The 18,675-nt window shown below is 41.7% G+C and overlaps 1 protein-coding gene across 1 annotated transcript in view; it reads left to right on the top strand.

The window, feature by feature from the left end:
• LAMB4 (laminin subunit beta 4) overlaps positions 1–18,675 on the top strand; it is a 57,621-nt gene that overhangs the window by 11,298 nt on the left and 27,648 nt on the right. The window contains exons 7-18 of the mRNA XM_087969101.1: positions 50–170; positions 572–760; positions 1,791–1,970; positions 7,086–7,195; positions 9,198–9,277; positions 10,940–11,090; positions 12,194–12,325; positions 13,022–13,207; positions 14,329–14,450; positions 15,905–16,025; positions 17,377–17,554; positions 18,319–18,462. Of these exons, the coding sequence (XP_087825227.1) occupies positions 50–170; positions 572–760; positions 1,791–1,970; positions 7,086–7,195; positions 9,198–9,277; positions 10,940–11,090; positions 12,194–12,325; positions 13,022–13,207; positions 14,329–14,450; positions 15,905–16,025; positions 17,377–17,554; positions 18,319–18,462 (1,714 nt within the window). The remainder of the gene's footprint in view (positions 1–49; positions 171–571; positions 761–1,790; positions 1,971–7,085; positions 7,196–9,197; positions 9,278–10,939; positions 11,091–12,193; positions 12,326–13,021; positions 13,208–14,328; positions 14,451–15,904; positions 16,026–17,376; positions 17,555–18,318; positions 18,463–18,675) is intronic.

Genomic DNA, 18,675 nt, shown 5'->3' with positions numbered 1-18,675 from the left:
AGCCATGATGCCAACATGCACTTCCATAATTTTCATTGACGTGTTTCAGGTCCACGGGAACTGCCTTTGTGAACACAACACAGACGGTTTGTCCTGTGAACGATGCAAAGATTTCTACAATGACATCCCTTGGAGGCCGGCTGAAGGATCCCAGGAAAATGCTTGCCGAAGTATTCCAGTGATTGGCTTAATTTTTTTCAGATTTATGGATAATATAACCACCCATCACCCTGCTGAATCTCCATTGGTGTGGCGGTGTCAAGTGCTGGGAAAATCAGGAGTTTCAGGCAGTTCAAATCAGTATAAAGATTTATTGCAAGCTTGAGTCCTCTACAAGAATCTGGCCAACTAACAGGCAAAGGAAATGAGCGGGAGATAAGAATCGAAAGGAATTCAGGGTGGGCTGGAGTTAGATCTCTTGTGGGTGCGCAGGGACTCGTGACTGATGATGTGTTTGACTCTTCAGCCTGGTCATCTCCTACAGGCAGACAGAAATTGTTACTACTATTTAGCGAGGTATCTGGTTCTTATTGATGTGCAAGGGCCCCATTATGTTTGCTTTCTCTTTCAGAATGTGAATGCAACAGTCATTCAGAGAGCTGCCATTTTGATATGGCCGTGTACCTTGCTAACAACCGTACCAGTGGCGGAGTTTGCGAAGACTGTCAGCACAACACAACGGGGCAACATTGTGAACGGTGCAAGCCGTTCTTTTATCAGGATCCCCAGAAGGCCATGGTGGATCCTCATGCGTGTATTCGTAAGTGTGAAGTGCTTGTGAGATGATCCAGAGCAGGGGTGTCAAACTCAAGGCCCAGGGTGCTTAGATATGGTCCACAGGGCTGCCCAGGAAATAGCAAAGGACTGGTAGTGGCCAGCCCTCCCGGGCTCCGTTTTGACTGGCAGAGGGCTGCAGGAGGATCCCCTAGCCCTGCCCAGGCGACCACAGGTGCCCCCTGACATGAATGATGTCAAGCTGGCCATGCCCATCCCGCCCATGTCCATCTGCCCCCCCCCCCCCGAGATCAAACACAACTCTGATACTGTCCTCTATGAAATTGAGTTTGACACCCCTGATCCAGAGGGTTGAATTCAGACAATTCCTAGGACTTGCTATATTTGACGCGACTTGTATTAATTTGGGTGATGTTTCGAAGAGTGAGATTCTACTGGTTCAGCCTGGTTCAGCCGAACTGATAGCTCCGAAGATCATCTGGGAGCGAACCGATTCGCTCCGAAGATCAAATCCTGAACCCACCCACCCATCTCGGCTCCATACTGACCTTTATTTCCTGATTTTAATGCTCAGCTGCATTGCTGCATGTCAGCTGTTGAAGAGACAGGGAGAGTGCAGGAGTGCAGGAGAAGGGCAGTCGGAAAGCCTCCGTGCACGCGCAAAGCATGCATTTGCCGTGCGCATGTGCAAAGCACACCCACCAAGCAGACCCACCAAAGTGGTGGTAAACCAATTTGAATCCCACCACTGGATGTTTCCAAATGTTACATTGCTCCCTTATACCTACCCTGTTTCCCTGAGAATAAGACCCAACTGGAAAATAAGCCCTAGAATGATTTTTCAGGATACTCGTAATATAAGTCTTAACCTAAAAATAAGCCCCAGTTAAGATTGACAGGCAGATGGACACATTTAGTACTGTATTTCCCCAAAAATAAGACCTAACTGGAAAATAAGCCCTAATGCATCTTTTGGAACAAAAATTAATATAAGATCCGGTCTTATTTTCGAGGAAACACGGTAGTATATCAGTTTTTGTCTTGTCTGCCCCTAGCTTGTGACTGCGATCCAGAAGGCACTCTGCGAAATGGGCTGTGCCAGGATCATTCGGATCCTGTCCTTGGAAGCATTGCTGGCCAGTGTCATTGCAAAGCCAACGTTGAAGGCGTCCGTTGCGACAAGTGCAAGCCGCACTACTATGGAATCAATGGAAGCGATCCACTTGGCTGTCAGCGTACGCATTTTTCTTTTATTTTCTTGTGGTTCAGTTCTTGTAGACTTAAGTCAGGGTGGAAAAAAAAACAGAAGCATGAGTTGTATTTCAACATATCAGTTGCCCTCCTTGAAATTCTACAATTTCACTGGTATTGCTACATGGTTTTGACTAACCCATCAGGTAGAGGTGGTATTCAGCCAGTTCAGATTGGTTCTGATCAGTAGCAGAAATTTTGATTAGATCTGTTGTGGTTTATTTATTTTATTTTATTTATTTATTTATTTGATTTGCCAATTGTTTACAAGATAATAAGTATAAGTGTATACATAGTTGTGAATACATGAAATGGGTACATATAAGAAAAATAAAAGAAGAATAAGAGAAACAATAGGACAGGGACGGTAGGCACGTTGGGTGCGCTTATGCACGCCCCTACAGACCTCTTAGGAAAGGGGTGAGGTCAATAGTAGACAGTCTAAGGTTAAAGTTTTTGGGGTTTGGGAAGAAACTACAGAGTCGGGTAGAGTATTCCAGACATTGACCACTCTATTGCTGAAGTCGTATTTCCTGCAATCAAGTTTGGTGCGGTTAACTTTGAGTTTGTATCTATTGTGTGCTCTTGTGTTGTTATGGTTGAAGCTGAAGTATTCATTGAAAGGTAGGACATTGCAATGTATGATTTTATATACCATGCTTAAATCAGACCGAAGACGGCGTAATTCAAGGTTTTCTAGTTCTAGAATTTCAAGTCTGGTGGCATAAGGTATTCTACAATGAGTAGAGGAGTGGAGAACTCTTCTTGTGAAATATTTCTGGACTTTCTCAATTGTGCTAATATCAGATACGTAATGTGGGTTCCAGACTGATGAACTGTATTCGAGTATTGGTCTAGCAAATGTTTTGTATGCTCTACTTAGTAGTGTGATATTACCAGAGAAAAAGCTACGTAGGATTAGGTTAACAACTCTTAATGCCTTTTTGGCTATGTAGTTGCAGTGGGCTCTAGCACTTAGATCATTAGAGGTGAGTATTCCAAGGTCCTTTACAGAGCTTGGGTCATCAACAAGATCTTGACTATTCAGCTTGTATTTTATTTTCTGATTTTTTTTGCCAATATGTAAGACAGAGCATTTATTTGTTGAGATTTGAAGTTGCCATTTGTTTGACCACTCTGATACATAGTCAAGATCTTTTTGTAGGGTAGCAGTATTGTCTGTGGTATTGAACAGCTTTACATCATCAGCAAAGAGAACGCTAATTGCTCTTAATATGATCACAGAGGTCATTTATGTAGAGTATGAAGAGAGTTGCTCCTAGAACACTGCCTTGGGGGACACCACTATTGACAGGTACTGAATTTGATAGGACGCTCCCAATTTTGACCATTTGTTGTCTGTTTGACAGGAATGCTTCTATCCAGTTATTCAGTTGTCCAGAGATACCATAGGATTTTATTTTTAGGAGTAGTTTGTCGTGTACCACTGAATCAAAGGCTTTACAGAAGTCTGGTTGTTTCCGGTTTGTCGGCTTCGCGAGCGGCAGGGATTTGCGAAGCTGCGCGATCCCTGCCGCGCTAGCCGTTTTTGGAGCTCCGACCCAGACGGGTCGGAGCTAGCTGCCACCTGCAGGGGCAGCTGAAGGTAGGGGGATCCGGAGAAGGGTTTGGGGTGTTGCAGACCCCCTCCCGGCCGGCAGAACCCCCTTTTCCCAGGACGGTGCAGCGGCGGTCCGTAATGGCCGCCACAAAGAAGCTGGCAGCCGGGTAAGAATGCGCAGGAGGAAGTGGAGAAAGTGCTTGAGAGGAGAAAGTCTTTCTTGGTTCCTAGGACTCTAAGACATATTTAACAAAATTCCTGAAAAGTATGACTTTCTGAATGATACCTTCGAGAAGAGGAAAAAAGCGGCAGTTTAATGATGCTGAAAGGATAGCTTACCCTCTTTTTTACGGAATAAAAAGTGAACATTAAGAAACCTATTTTTTTAGGTGAAAACTGGCTCTAAGCGGTGAGTGGGAAAAGAGAGGACTTAAAAAAAATATTTGTATGCTAAGACCTTGTTGGAGGAGATGCCTTAAGGATTGAAAGACTAAAATATATTGCAATAAGACTTTAAGAAACAGATTTGGACTTTCCTTTTCTTTAATTGATACTACCCCAGGAGGAGAGAATGGGAACTCTGTCTTGGTTTGGACTGACTGAGAACTTTGGGATTGTCTTATTTTTCCTTTGGAATATTCTGGCTGTTGTAAGAGAAAAGAAAAGAAAAGATTTATAATGGCTTCTTCTATCGAGGAACTGAGAAAAGACTATGAGCAAGCAAAACAAAATGGTAAAGCTGGTTTGAAAGAAGCCTTCCTTTTTTTTAGAAATGGCGCTTATTAATTATCAACAAACATTGCAACAGATGAAGACAGCAGAAGAAGAACAAAGAAAGGAAGCCATCTTTAATAAATCTCAGAACTCGACCAAGAGAGGAAGGAAGAGGAAAAAGAAGAGAAATAAAGGACTTAAGATTTAAAAAAACATTTAAGAAAGGGAAAAACAAGGTGCAAAATCAATATAAGGATGGTAAACAAAAGGGAAGAGGAATGCGACAGAGAAGGGAAGCCAGTAAGGCAGAGGCTAGAAGAAGGGGGGCTAGAAAGGTTTGTTGGGGGAAGAAAGAAAGGGAAAAGGTGGAGAAAAGTTATAAAGTTTTGAAATTAAATGAGAAAAAAGAAATTTTTTTTAGGGATAAAGGATAAGTATTTTCTTCAAAGAGATTTTGCAAGGTACATAAGATGATATTGTAGTATTGTATCAGAAATAGAAATTTTAAATGGCTTGAGAGTTGATAAGAGATTAAAATGTTGGAATGTTAATAATGATTGGTTTGAAAATATAATATGAGGGGAGATTTAGAATATTAAACTTTAATTAAAGAGTTTATTAAGATTATGGTATTGATGTTATTATAAAACTTTCATTATAGTATTTTGTTTTTAATATTTAAATCTATTGCTTAACTATGTATTTAATTGTTTTAGATGTATTATTCAGTTAGAATGTACCAAGCAAAATCGGATTGGGTATTTTAAAGATTAATTTGATTAATTTAGTGGGGAGATAGAAAGGCATCATACTCTGATTAGTGATTTCAGGAGAAATTTCTTTCTTTTTAAAAGGAATGAGACAAAGGTATAATAGAGAATGGACAAAAGATATAAATATAATGACTCAAATTAAGATGATTAATTAAGATAGAATCAAGAAGAGTGAAATATGCGGAGAAGTTAATATAGAAGACTTAGAATGGTAAATAAAATAAGTAATGATATGTAAGATGAGCCTGAATATAATTGAAGTCCATGAAAAGAGAGATACCTGGGTCCAAGTTACTTTCCAAAAAGATCTTTTTTATGTTTTGTATGTTGGTTTTTTTGGGGGAAAATTAATAAAACCTTGTAGAAATATAGAATGAGAATAATGGTAACTAAGTCAGAAAGAAGTAGATGAAATAATAATAATAAAATTGAATAAGAGTAAAGAGAAATAAAGGGAAATTGGATAAGAGGTTTTTGGTATGTTTATATGGAAATGGTTTAAAACAGAATTATAGTTTATCTGACTTGTTAAATTTATAATGGAAAAAGGTTTAAACATGTAATGGATAATAATGACTTGTGTGTTTTGAAAACTAATAAAACTTGTTTTTTTTTTTTAAAAAAAAGGCTTTACAGAAGTCTATGTAGATTGCGTCTATTGCTTTTGCCCTGGTCGAGTTGTGTCGTCCATATGTTTTTGCAGTGTAAGAGTTGCAGATTACAGGATAGTTTTTTTCTGAAACCAAATTGTTTATTGGAGAGTAGGTTATTTGTCTCTAAGTGGAGGATGATGGATTGGTTAATAATTGATTCCATGACTTTACAGGTGACGCAGCATAAGGAGATTGGCCTGTAATTTTCAACTAGGCTTGGGTCTCCCTTTTTGAAGATGGGGATGACTGTGGCTTGTGACCATAGGTTAGGCAAGGAGTTGGTCCTGAAAGATTTTTCAAAGATTATGCTTAGAGGTTTGGCTATGGCAGTGGATAGCTTTTTTAAGAAGTAGGCACATATTCCATCCGGTCCAATAGATAGAGATGGTTTTAGATTGCGTAGTGCTTTTTCAACATTGTCTTCTGTGAAATCGATATGTATTAGATCATTGTTGTTATCTGTGGTACGGCTAGGAAATACTGGGCATGATCCATTGCTGTTTACAAATACTGAGCCGAAGAATGTGTTAAAGATGTTGGCTTTAATGGTGTCGTCGTTGCAGTCTTTACCATCAGGTCCTATCCTATGTTTGTCAGCAGCCTGTGCGGACGGAAGCAAAATTGGACAGTGGGGAAGAACAGGGTCCAGTCCGGGAGTCTGGGGAGGACTCAGATGAGGGTCCTGTGTCCAATACAGAGATGGGGCCAGGACCATCTGGGAGTGGGGTGCTGCCTTCCGAGCTTCCAGAGTCTGGCAGCAGCAAAGCAGAGGAACAAGGGGAGCCTGTTCCCAGTGCGCGTGTGCGCAGAGCTGCCAGAAGGCAAGAGCAGCTAAGACAAAAGGGGCGACTCAGGAGTAAGGCTTGGAGGTGATTGCCCCTCCCCTAAGGTATAAAGGAAGTGCAAAGGTAGAAAAACCTTTGCAGGAAGCAAAGTCATTCGCTCTGTTAGGATTAAACCTTGAAGCTCTGTGTGGACTTTGTACTTTGGTTGGGTTTTTTTTCCAGTTAATTTGGCATTTTAGTTTTTGGCAGCAATTCAAAGGAGATAAAGATGGGTGCTTATCTCGAGACACTATTTGAGACTCATTAAGGGCTGGGAATGAACATAATTCCCAATGGTGAAATAAAACAGACGTTGTTTGGACTAAGCGTGTGCTTAATTACGGTCTCAGGAAGCCTTGGTCAGAACAAGTTCGGAGAACTGGTTAGCTCCTCCCACCCACCCCTGCCTTTCCTCTCCTATATTCCCTTGTTTATTACCTCAGCTGATTCGCGCGGCAGAGAATCGTGAATAGAACCGGTAGGAAACAATTTGGAAATCCACCACTGCCATCAGGGCGTTTGTGCTGCCATCCATTTCTCACCCAAATGATGATCTGGAATTCTGTCTTTTCAGCTTGCAGGTGTGACCCAAAGGGAAGTTTGCCTTTCTCTCTTTGCAACCCAGAATCAGGAAAGTGTGTGTGCCAGGAATTTGTCACTGGACAACGTTGTGAACACTGTCTTGTATGTATTGAGAAGTTTTTCAACTAGAGTATCTTGCTTAGGACTTTCCTTGGTGTGATACAAAATAAACACAGTCACAAAAACAGGTGAAGCCCCTTTTATTCCTTCACTTTGCTTCAAAGCTCCAAATATCCTTAACTGGAGACAAAAAACTCCCCCACGAGCAGTTACGAAAAGGAGGAAATGCCGTTTAAACTAAAAATGCCTATAAATTATAAGAGTAAAAACAACACAAACCACAACGAAGCAATTAAGGGAACCAGGCAAGATAAGGGCTTGAAGACATCCACAGATATCGGAACACACACTGGGAAGGACGCCAAGCTCAGAGAGGAACGACAGACTAGAGATATTTCCACGCTTTGTTTCCAGCACTGGCCCATACGCATGTCCATCCTTTTAACCAGTTGTCACAGCTGCAGCCCATGAAGAGGATCAAGGCCCTTTCCTCCCTGTAGACCACGCCATTCCCGTCTCTCCCTTATTCTCTCCTCCCTGTGTGCCCCAGGATGGAGAGGGGATGGGCCTGGGTCTTCCTCTGACTGCCCAGCCGGCCTCTGCCCTTCCCCAGCCTCCTCCACAACCTCCGGAGCCACACCTCCACTCCCTATCAGCTATTCTTCCTCTCCCTTGGAGTTAGTCTCCAACAGATGCATGACACCTGGTGTTGTTCCCTCTGTTTGCTCTTTCTTTTAATCCAAATATCAGGGTCAGGTAGTCCTCAACTTACAGCAGTTTATTTAGTGACTGTTCAAAGTTACAACGGCACTAAAAAAAAGTACTTATGACTGTTTTTCACACTCATAACCATTGCAGCATCCCCGTGTCATGTGATCAAAATTCAGCCGCTTGGCAACTGCCTTATATTTATAACGGTTGAAGTGTCCTGGGGGTTGTGTGATCCCCTTTTAGGAACTTCTGATAAGTAAAGTCCATGGGGAAGCCCGATTCACTTAACAACTAGATTATTAACTTAACATCTGCAGTGATCCACCTAACTGCATTCCCACTCATGCTAGTAATACTGTTACTAAATTTGCAGATGATACAACAGTAGTGGGACTCATCTCCTGGGGAGGGATGAGTCTGCCTACTGAGATGAGGTGGACCGGTTGCTTTCGTGGTGGAGAGACAATAACTTGGTCCTCGACCCCAATAAGACCAAGGAGCTTATAGTGGATTACAGAAGGAACAGATCAGACATCCAGCCCTTGCTTATCAAGGGAGACTGAGCGGAGCAAGTGGCCAGTTTTAAGTTTCTGGATGTTATCCTAAAATAGGACCTGACCTGGGGTGCCCACATTGCAACACTGCTCAAAAAGGCCCCGCAGAGATTATGCTACCTGAGACTTCTCAGAAAACAACAACTGAATGGAAAACTGCTGGTGACCTTCTACCGCTGCACCATAGGGAATATCTTAACTTACTGCACCTCCGTATGGTTTGCCAATTGCACAGGGGCAGATAGGACAGCACTCCAGAGGGTTAACGTCATTGCCCAGGGGATCATTGGTTGCCTTCTCCCCTCTTTGGAAGAGCTTTATAGCTCCCGCTGCCTTAAGAAAGCTCAAAACATTCTCAAAGATCCATCTCATCCTGGGAACCCTTGTTTTTGAACTATTACCATCTGGCAGCCAGTACAGAATAATAAAACAGACAAACAGGCTGAAAAACAGTTTGTATCCCAGGGCAGTAGCTCTATTGAATTCTACTGAATAGTACACTGAAGATGGCATTTAATTTTATTGTAGGATGTGCAATGTCCATAAAGTAAACTAAACTAAACATCTGCGACAAGAAAGGCCGTAAAATGAGACAGAGCTCACTTAACCATTGTGGCAAGAAAGGTCGTAAAACGGGACAAAACTCACTGAACAAATGTCTCACTTAGCAACAGAAATATTGGACTCGATTGTGGTCATAAGTTGAGGACCACCTGTGTATTTTTAATTGAATTCACACACTGGGGTAATGACTCCATTTCATTTATTTTCCATTGTAGGAAGGATACTGGGGTCTTGGAAGTCATGTTTATGGATGCTCTCTGTGCGATTGTGACATTGGTGGTGCCTACAATCATTCGTAAGTTTCTATTTTAGCTCCTTCACAATATTTAGAGAAAAAAAAAAAACCTAACCATCCCCTAGAAAATAAGAGAGGTACTAAAGATTTGTCTTTAAAAGAAAGCAATTCTTTTATTTCTTGTGTATTGGACCCATAGGTAACCATACCTATGGACATGTGCATTAAATTGAAACATCAGACCACCTGAATCAGGAGTGTCAAATTTAAGGCCAGGGGGCGGAACTGGCCCGCAGGGTGTGTCAGTGTTCCAGAAAACCTCAACTCCAACCAATAACTCCGAGGCAGACATTGTGATGACCCGGGGTGTGGCACAAAGGCAACACAGTCACACAAGCAATAAGTGTCCTTTTATTATCTCCAACTTTGTCCCCAATGTCCAGGTTAAACTCTCCCAGGAACAGCCTTTAACTATAGAAAATTCAGTCCAAAACAAGATACATACGAACTGTAATTAAAAATCCAAACAAACCAAACTGAAGTAATTAGCTTGACAGGGCAGGAGAAGGAATTTCAGACTTGAAAGCACGGCAAAACTCACACAGTTAGGAAGACACCAGGAACACAGAAAAGCCATGATAATATAAGATAAATTCACATTTGCTCCCAACAGCTTGCTGCATGCAGCTTCCCTTTTTAAACACTGTGTTCCCAACTGCAGCTAATGAAGGGAATCAGGGCCCTTTCCTCTCCCGTAAGCCATGCAACTCATGTTGGAGGTGTTCTAGTCCAGTCCCCTGCTCAAGTAGGAGAACCTACACTATCTCAGATAAGTGGCTGTTCAGTCTCTTCTTAAAGACCTCCAGTGATGGAGCGTCCACAATTTCTGGAGGAAAGCTGTTCCACTGGTTAATTGTCCTCACTGTTAGGAAATTTCTCCTTAATTCCAAGGTGCTTCTCTCTAGAATAAGTTGACCCCCTCTTCTTTGTGGCAGCCCCCTCAAATATTGAAATATTGCTATCATGTCACCCCTCATTCTTCTTTTCTCTAGACCAGACAAACCCAATTCCTGCAACCATTTTTCATATGTTTTGGTCTCCAGGCCTTTGATCATTTTAGTTGCTCTTCTCTGAACGTTTTCCAAGGTCTCAGCATCTATTTTGTAGTACGGTGACCAAAATTGGTTGCGGTATTTCAGGTGTGGCCTTACTAGGGTTTTATAAAGTGGCATTAATACTTCATGCGATCTTGATTCTATGCCTCTGTTTATGCCACCCAGGATTGTACTCGCTTTTTTTGCTGCTGCCACACACTGCTGGCTCATATTCAAGTGATCATCCACTAAGACTCCAAGGTCCCTCTCACAGTTCCTGTTTTTGAGCCAGGTCTCACCTAATCTATACTTATACCTTTAATTTTTCCTGCCTAAATGTAAAACTTTTCTTTTCTCCACATTGAAATTCATTTTGTTGGGTAGGGCCCTTTGTTCAAGTTTGCCAAAACCTTTTTGGATCTTGAGCTTAACATTGTCGTAAGAAAAGTCATAAAAAGTGGGCAAAACTCACTTAGCAAATGTCTCACTTAACAACATAAATTTGGGTCCCAATTGTGGCCGTAAGTCAAGGACCACCTGCAATTGGTCAGAAAACTATTTTGAAGTCATAGTTTAGTTTTCTTTACCTTCTTTTCACATTTTACTTTCCACTGTTGTTTCCTCCTAGGTGCGCACCTACCGACGGACAGTGTGACTGCCGAACTAATATAGTAGGCCGACAATGTAGTGACCCAGCTGCAGGCTACTTCTTTTTACCTTTGGATTATTATATATATGAAGCTGAAGATTCAGCGCCACTCCTTGGACCTCTGCCCTTGGTATTTTAATGAACTTTGCAACGGGTTACAAATAGTACAGATTAACGTGTAGGATAGTCCTTTCTGGACCGGCAGGAAGCAGAAGACAAAGATGGAAAACTAAAATTACAGGAAAAAGGAACGAGCGTATTTCATTTATTTGTGGCTGGCCAGGAGCAACGTAGTGGTTTAGAGGTGAAGGTGCTTGTCTCCAGTGATGAGATTCAGCCGGTTCGCACTGGTTCAGGAGAACTGGTTGTTAAATTACCCACCCATCCCCGCTATCAAAGTGGATCCTGGGTGCTGCATTGCACTGCAATGGAGAAACGGGCAATGGAGTGACCAGTGCAAGGGAAGGAGATGGCCACCTTCCCTCTTTCTTCTCCCTGCTCCTCCCGCTTCCCCCATGCCAGCCGCTCCATTTCCTGTTTCTCCATTGCAGCACAGTGGCCAGGATCCACTTTGATAGTGCGGGGAGGTGGTATAATTTAACAACCAGTTTGCCCAGGGTCAGGTTGGCCATCGCAGGAGGCTCATCCTATATGGTGGTGGAGGTGGAGGATAGGGATGGGCCTCCCACGACAGCCTATCTGACCCTGGGTGAACCGGTTGTTAAATTATTTGAATTTCACCACTGGTAGTCTCCCATTTGGAAGGTTGTGAGTTTAATCCTAGGCAGCAGCAGATGTTTCTCTCTTAAAGCGCCAAGAGAAAATATCTGCTGTGAACTCCTCATCGGCATCTGGAAGGGCATCTGGCCACTAAATGCTCAGCTCCATCCAATCGCCTCAATTCCATAAAAATATGTGCAGCTGCCATATTTAGAGTAGCTTTCCCCAATCTGGCCTACTGAAAGATGTTTATCTTCTTTCTCTTTGTGATTCCCCCCCCCCCCCTTCTTTTCATAAGTATAATAACTTCTGAAAATGGAGGTTTAACTTCCTTCCATTTAAATTTGTTGTTCAAAATGGCGGAAAGTTCCATTTCTACAGGGAAATGGGGACACAGTTTAAATTCTGCCGTTTCCATGTTTGCCTAATCATTCACAGTATGATTGCACGGAATGTATTTCTACCACTAACTCTCAGATTCTGATACTGTTATTATTTCAATATATTTATAAGGTTCAACCAACAACCATGCCACGCTGTGATGTCTATTTTCAGCAACAAGGCTACGATTTCACAATTGAAAACGGGAAAATTGTCTTGAAGAAGATGAAAAAAAGGAGCAACAGAAAGCTGACAGCTGGACAAGTAAATCTAATGTTTTTCTTAATTTTTTAAAATTAATATTTACTAGCTTGATACCCGTGCTTCGCTACAAAATTATGTGGGTGGGCTTAGTTTTGGGGGAGGAAAATATGGGGGGGAATTCTGCCTCTGCCTACCAGGATCTATCAGTATTCATCTGGCTAGCATCCTGTCAGTGTGTGAGAGAGATGAGGGCTGTTTGGAAACTGAAGCAGTATTTGCTGTGTGAGCAAGAAGGAGACAGCAAGGAGTCTGGGTGTAGCTTAGCTCAACTGTTGTGTACTAAAGCTGCTTACTGCTGTGAAACTGAAATGGAAACTCCTCTCCTCTGCTTGTGTTTTGCATTTGGAAGAGATTTTGTTTCAGTTGGGGAGGGGGAGTAGAACTCCTCAGCATCAGAGCGTGTTAATAATAATAATATAGGAAACACTAATGCTCTGATGGTCATTTCAAAAAATCCTTTCTTAGTGAGCATCTAGAAGCCAAGAGGAAGATACTGGCCAAATTTCAAGTTTGTAGGCTTTACAGTTCTGGAGATTTTGTGATGATGCATGAGTGGTATTTCGCTTTTATAGAGAGAGATAGAAACTTTTTTTTCTGAAGCAACGAGAGACCAAAAAGCACGGTGCTTATTCTGCCAGTTTATTTGGATGCACTTGGCTACTAGAATAAAGGTGTTGTTTTAAAACCCTCTTTTAGAATCCGGTTCCGTTCAGCAGAAACCCGGCTCTGAATATTGTGATTAAAGAGGTTGTGCCTGGAAAACCCATGACGTGGTCAGGACTGGGTTTTGTCCATGTGCAAAGCAAAGCAGGATTACGTTTTTTGATCAACAACATTCCATTTCTGATGGACTTTAATGTCATTGTCCGTTATGAGCCAGAGGTAATTATTATATGCCTAATTATTTCAGTATCTTAATAGAGACCCAGACTAAACTGAAAACTGTCAGATTTATCTTGGTTGTAGTGTTTATATCCATTTTCAACTCTCAGTATGATGGATCCAAGGATTTTCTCATAGACTACAATCAAAGAATGATCCCTGTCGAAACAAAAGGCCTTCGGATGTGAGGCGTATATACAATTGTGTGATTTTCTATCACCATTGATTAGAGCAGGGGTAACCAACCTTTTGGACCTCAGGGACCACCAAGCTCATAATTTTAAATCCCGCAGACCAGAGACCCTAGGAAAACTCTAACAAAAGTCTGCAGGAAAATTCCTCACCCCATTTTCCTACTGATCGATCAATCTTTATTTGGGATCACAGGATACCGTCTCCACCTCCATTCTCAGGGGGGGAGAGAGAGAGAGACTTTTGGCTTCAGGCAAGGAAAGCAGCAGAAGCAGCAGAAGTCTTTCTTTCTCTCCCCCAAATTCTGCCAGAAATGAGTCTGTCATGTGAGATTTGTCATGCCGGTGTAGCCTCTTGGAGCAGGATGCCTTGCAGGGTTGGACTAGATGACCTCCAACAAGGATCCTGCCAACTTTGTTATGCTGTTAAAAATAATAAAGACAGGATAACAAACAAACAAATAAACAAATAAATAAATCTCAGTTCTGAGAGGGAGCAAAGTAGGTAATGCAAAGTCCCATATTAAATTTCAGCATTGACTGAAGGTTTCTTATCTACTGAGCTCAAGGCTCAACAGTTTCTGCTGTGGAAGGTATCATAAAGCAACAAGATGCAGGTGCAAAATTGCCATCTTGCCTTTTAGACAGACAGACAGACAGACACACACACACACACACACAAACTCCCCTGTATGCTAATGCCATTGGAGTTGTTTGTCCTGCCAAAAATGATTTTCTTTTGGGGAAGCATTAACTAACCAGGAGAACAATTATTTGTAAAGAAAAGATATACCTTTCCAACCTCCATTGAGCAGCTGTTTCATTTCCTGGTCCAATAGCTCTTTTTTTACATCTCTCATAAAGTTAGAAATATTTGCACTTTGTTTGATCTTGGTGTGTGTGTGTTTTTCCCCTCACCCAAACATCCAGGCTTCAGATGATTGGAGAGCAACTATTATTGTTAAGTCTTCTGGCTCTGTAGGAAGTGAACACTGCAAGAACCGAGTTGCTCTGGAAGAACCACGGTTCCTTGATTTGCCATCCACAAGGAGGTCTGGTATTCAGTTTTTTAAAAAGATAAAAAATAGAATAGAATAGGAAAAGAAAACATAAGAATAAAATAGAACAGAACAGAACGGAACGAATAGAATAGAATAAGAAAACATAAGAATAAAATAGAACAGAATGGAATGAATAGAATAGAATAGAATAGAATAGAATAGAATAGAATAGAATAGAATAGAATAGAATAGAATAGAATAGAATAGAATAGAATAGAATAGAATAGAATAGAATAGAATAAAACAGAGTTGAATGGAATGGAACAGAATGGAACGGAATGAATAGAGTAAGGTAGGGTAGGGTAGGGTAGGGTAGGGTAGGGTAGGGTAGGGTAGGGTAGAATAGAATAGAATAGAATAGAATAGAATAGAATAGAATAGAACAGAATAGAATAGAACAGAACAGAACAGAACAGAATAAGAAAACATAAGAATAAGAATAAAGTAGAATGGAATGGTATGGAATGGTATGGAATGAATAGAATAGAATAGAGTAGAGTAAAATAGAGTAGGTTGGAGTGGAGTGGAGAGGCATCACATGGAAATGAATAGAAAACAACAGAAAACACAATACGAATAAAATAGAACAGAATGGAATGGAATGAATGAGTAGAGTGGAGTGGAGTGGAGTGGAATGGAATGGAAAGGAACGGAACGGAACGTAACAGAACAGAACAGAACAGAACAGAACAGAACAGAAAAGAACAGAACAGAACAGAACAGAACAGAATAGAATAGAATAGAATAAGAAAACATAAGAATAAGAATAAAGTAGAACAGAATGGAACAGAATGGAATGAATAGAATAGAGTAGAGTAGAGTGGAGTGGAGTGGGGTGGCATGGAATGGAAATGAATAGAAAAGAAAAGATAAAATAAAATAGAATGGAATGGAATGGAACGGAACGGAATGAGTAGAATAGAATAGAATAGAATAGAATAGAATAGAATAGAATAGAATAGAATAGAATAGAATAGAATAGAATAGAATAGAATAGAATAGAATAGAATAGAATAGAAAAGATAAGAATAAGAATAAAGTAGAACGGAATGGAATGATCCAGAATGAATACAGTAGACTAGAGTAGAGTAGAATAAAGTGGAGTGGAGTGGAGTGGAGTGGAATGGAATGGAATGGAATGAAATAGAATAGAAAAGAAAAGAAAAGAAAAGAAAAGAAAAGAAAAGGAAAAGAAAAGAAAGGAAAGGAAAGGAAAGGAAAGGAAAGGAAAGGAAAGGAATGGAATGGAATGGAATGGAATGGAATAGGACAGGACAGAACAGAACAGAACAGAACAGAACAGAATAGACACGATTTGCCGGTTCTCCGAACTGCGCAGAATCATAACAACTGGTTCTATAGAACCAGTCCAAACCAGTAGAATCCCATCCCTGGAATAACTGTGTTTTTAAATCCCTAAATGATGCATTAATTCTTTTCAACAGAATTCAGTTTCTATCTACTCCGATATGCTTACAACCAAAGAGAGAATATTTTATAGATGTCTATTTTTCCAAGACTTCAGATCCAGAACTGGAGTCTCAATCCTCCATACTGGTTGATTCAGTAAGTAGCAATGATACAGTCATAATGTTTGTTTTCTGTTTGACTTAATGGATTTGGGGGATCGATTGCTTTCTATTATCTATCAATTTATCCCAACAGTTACACAGGTAGTCTTTGAGTTACAACCGCAATGGAGCCCAACACTTCCATTGTTATGTCAGACATTTGTTAAATGAGTTTTGCCCCATTTCATGACCTTTCTTGCCACCGTTGTTAAGTGAATCAATACAGTTGATAAATTAGTAATCCAGTCGTTAAGTGAATCCATCTTCCCCATTGATGTTGCTTATCAGAAGGTCGTAAAAGGGGATCACATGACCCCAGGATGCAGTGACCATCAGAAATAGGAGTCAGTTGCCAAGCATCTAAATTTCAATCACGTGACTGTGGGGATGCTACAAAGGTCATAAGTGTGAAAAATGGTTATAAGTCCCTTTTTCTCCAGTGCCGTTGAAACTTTGAATGGTCACTAAATGAACTGTTATGTTGTGGACTACCTATATTGCAATAATGTATTTGCAATAACGATGCATTTATACGAACTGTCAGGCAATAATTTTATTGTTCTGACCCAAACCTTGTTCCAAGGAAACAGACACGAAACAGAGGTAACAGAAAAACCTTTTAATGATTCTTTACAAATCCCGTTCCTTCACGGTTAAAAGGCTGTTTCGAACTAATTGTCTCTGACAAGAACGAGCCTTGCCAAGGTGGTGCAAGGCTGCCAAGAACACTAGATAAAGTTACTAAGAAATATTTCAAACACAAAGAGTCTCCAAACACTAACGAAGATACTCCGAACGTCCACAAGGCTTGAGTGCAAAAACTTCTTTGCTTCCTACAAAGAACTCTGGTTTCTCAGCTGGCTTTTATTTCTTGAGGGAGGGGGCCATTACCTTGCAGCCTTACTCCCGAGTTGCCTGTGCTGCTGCAGCTGCTCTTTCCTTCGAGCAGCCCTGCGTGCATGCACGTTGGGCATGGGCTCCTCAGGGACCTCTTCATCACTGCTGCCAGCCCCCACAATCTCCAAAGGCAGCACTCCACTCCCTGATGGTCCTGGCCTTCATCACATGCAGGCCCCTCATCTGAGTCCTCGCTCTCCGAGACCTCAGCCGTCCCCACCTGCTGCCGGTGAACCACAACACTATTATCATTTCTTTCAACTGTTAAAAATGATACCAGTCGTAAGGCCAAATGACTGCAGGAGCCCTTCAAGCAGTGTAACTTTGAAACAGGGTCCTAGGTAATTTGGGGGCATCTGTCGTAACTTTGGACATTCATTAAGTGATCTGTTGGATCTCGGGGACTAGCTGTATTCTTCGGTGTTTTGTGACTTCTATTAATGTTGTAGATCGGACTCCTCCCTGCCATCGCTTCTGTGGAAAACCTTTGCGATCAAAATGATTTAGAGGAGTTTCGGCAGTATCATTGCGTGGAAACTGCCTCGGAAATCGGACCACACATCTTACCGGAAACCTGCGCAAAACTTATTGCGAGTTTGTCTGCCCGGATTCACAATGGTGCCGTCCGTAAGTCCTTGTCTTCTACCTGTTGAAATATTGTATCTCCTCTATTGTATTATCCACATATTGTCATGCTGTGATGACCTGGGGCGTGGCACAAAGGCAACAGTCAGATAATCAGTAGGAGTTCCTTTATTAGCTCCAACTTTACCCCCAATGTCCTGATTACCTTCTGGGCTGGAGAATTAAGTCCAAAACGTGGTCAACAAAAACTGTAACTATAAGTCCAATCAAGGCAAAATGAGGTAATTAGTTCGGCAGGGCAGGAGCAAGAATTCCAGACGTGAAGGCACGGCAATAACTCCACACAGTTGGGAAGACACCAGGAACACAGATAACCAAAGTCAACACAAGATAAACTCATGTTTGCTCCCAGCAGCTATCGCACGCAGCCTGCATTTCTTTTAAACTCACATTCCCAGGTGTGGCTAATGAAGGGTATCAGAGCCCTTTCCTCCCCCGTAAGCCACGCAACCCATGTTGCTCTCTTTTCCGTTCCTCTCTGCATGCCCTAGGATGAAGAGGGGGTGGGCCTGGGTCTTCCTCTGAACTCCCTCTCCCTTGTTCTACCTCTTCCCTGCTTTGCCCAGCTGGACTTTGCCCTTCCCCAATTTCCTCCACAGCCAACGGAGCCACCCTCCCACTCCCTGTCAGCTGTCCGGTTTCCTCCTCAGATTCAGACTCTGACAGGGGTATGACACATGCCTTCGTCTGAGTATCTCTTATTTTGGGGGAAATACAGTTATAAAAATGTACATTTCTCCCCAAAGCCTGCAGGTGCCATCCACAAGGTTCCCTGAATTCCCACTGCACAAAACTTGGAGGCCAGTGCCAATGCAAACCCAATGTTGTAGGACGCTGTTGCGATAAATGTGCAGCCGGGAGTCACAGCTTCGGGCCTCAAGGTTGCCTTGGTAAGTAACGATCTATGTCCAGTCCAATACACCAATTGTGACCTCTTTTTACTGAATATACACTTACCCTGAGACGTAAATCTATCGAACAAAATGAAATTCAAGGGTGAGAAATATAAAGTACTATATTTAGGCAAGAATAACCAAATGCAACATGGTACCTGGCTCAATAGTAGTAACTGTGAGGGGTGGTCTTACAGTCCTAGTGGACAA

Source organism: Notechis scutatus, chromosome 6 (assembly GCF_049901735.1).
Source record: "Notechis scutatus isolate UNSWTSFEM ecotype Mainland chromosome 6, rNotScu1.2, whole genome shotgun sequence".
In the NCBI taxonomy this organism is placed as follows: Eukaryota; Metazoa; Chordata; class Lepidosauria; order Squamata; family Elapidae; genus Notechis; species Notechis scutatus.
This window is presented reverse-complemented; position numbering and strand designations above follow the sequence as displayed.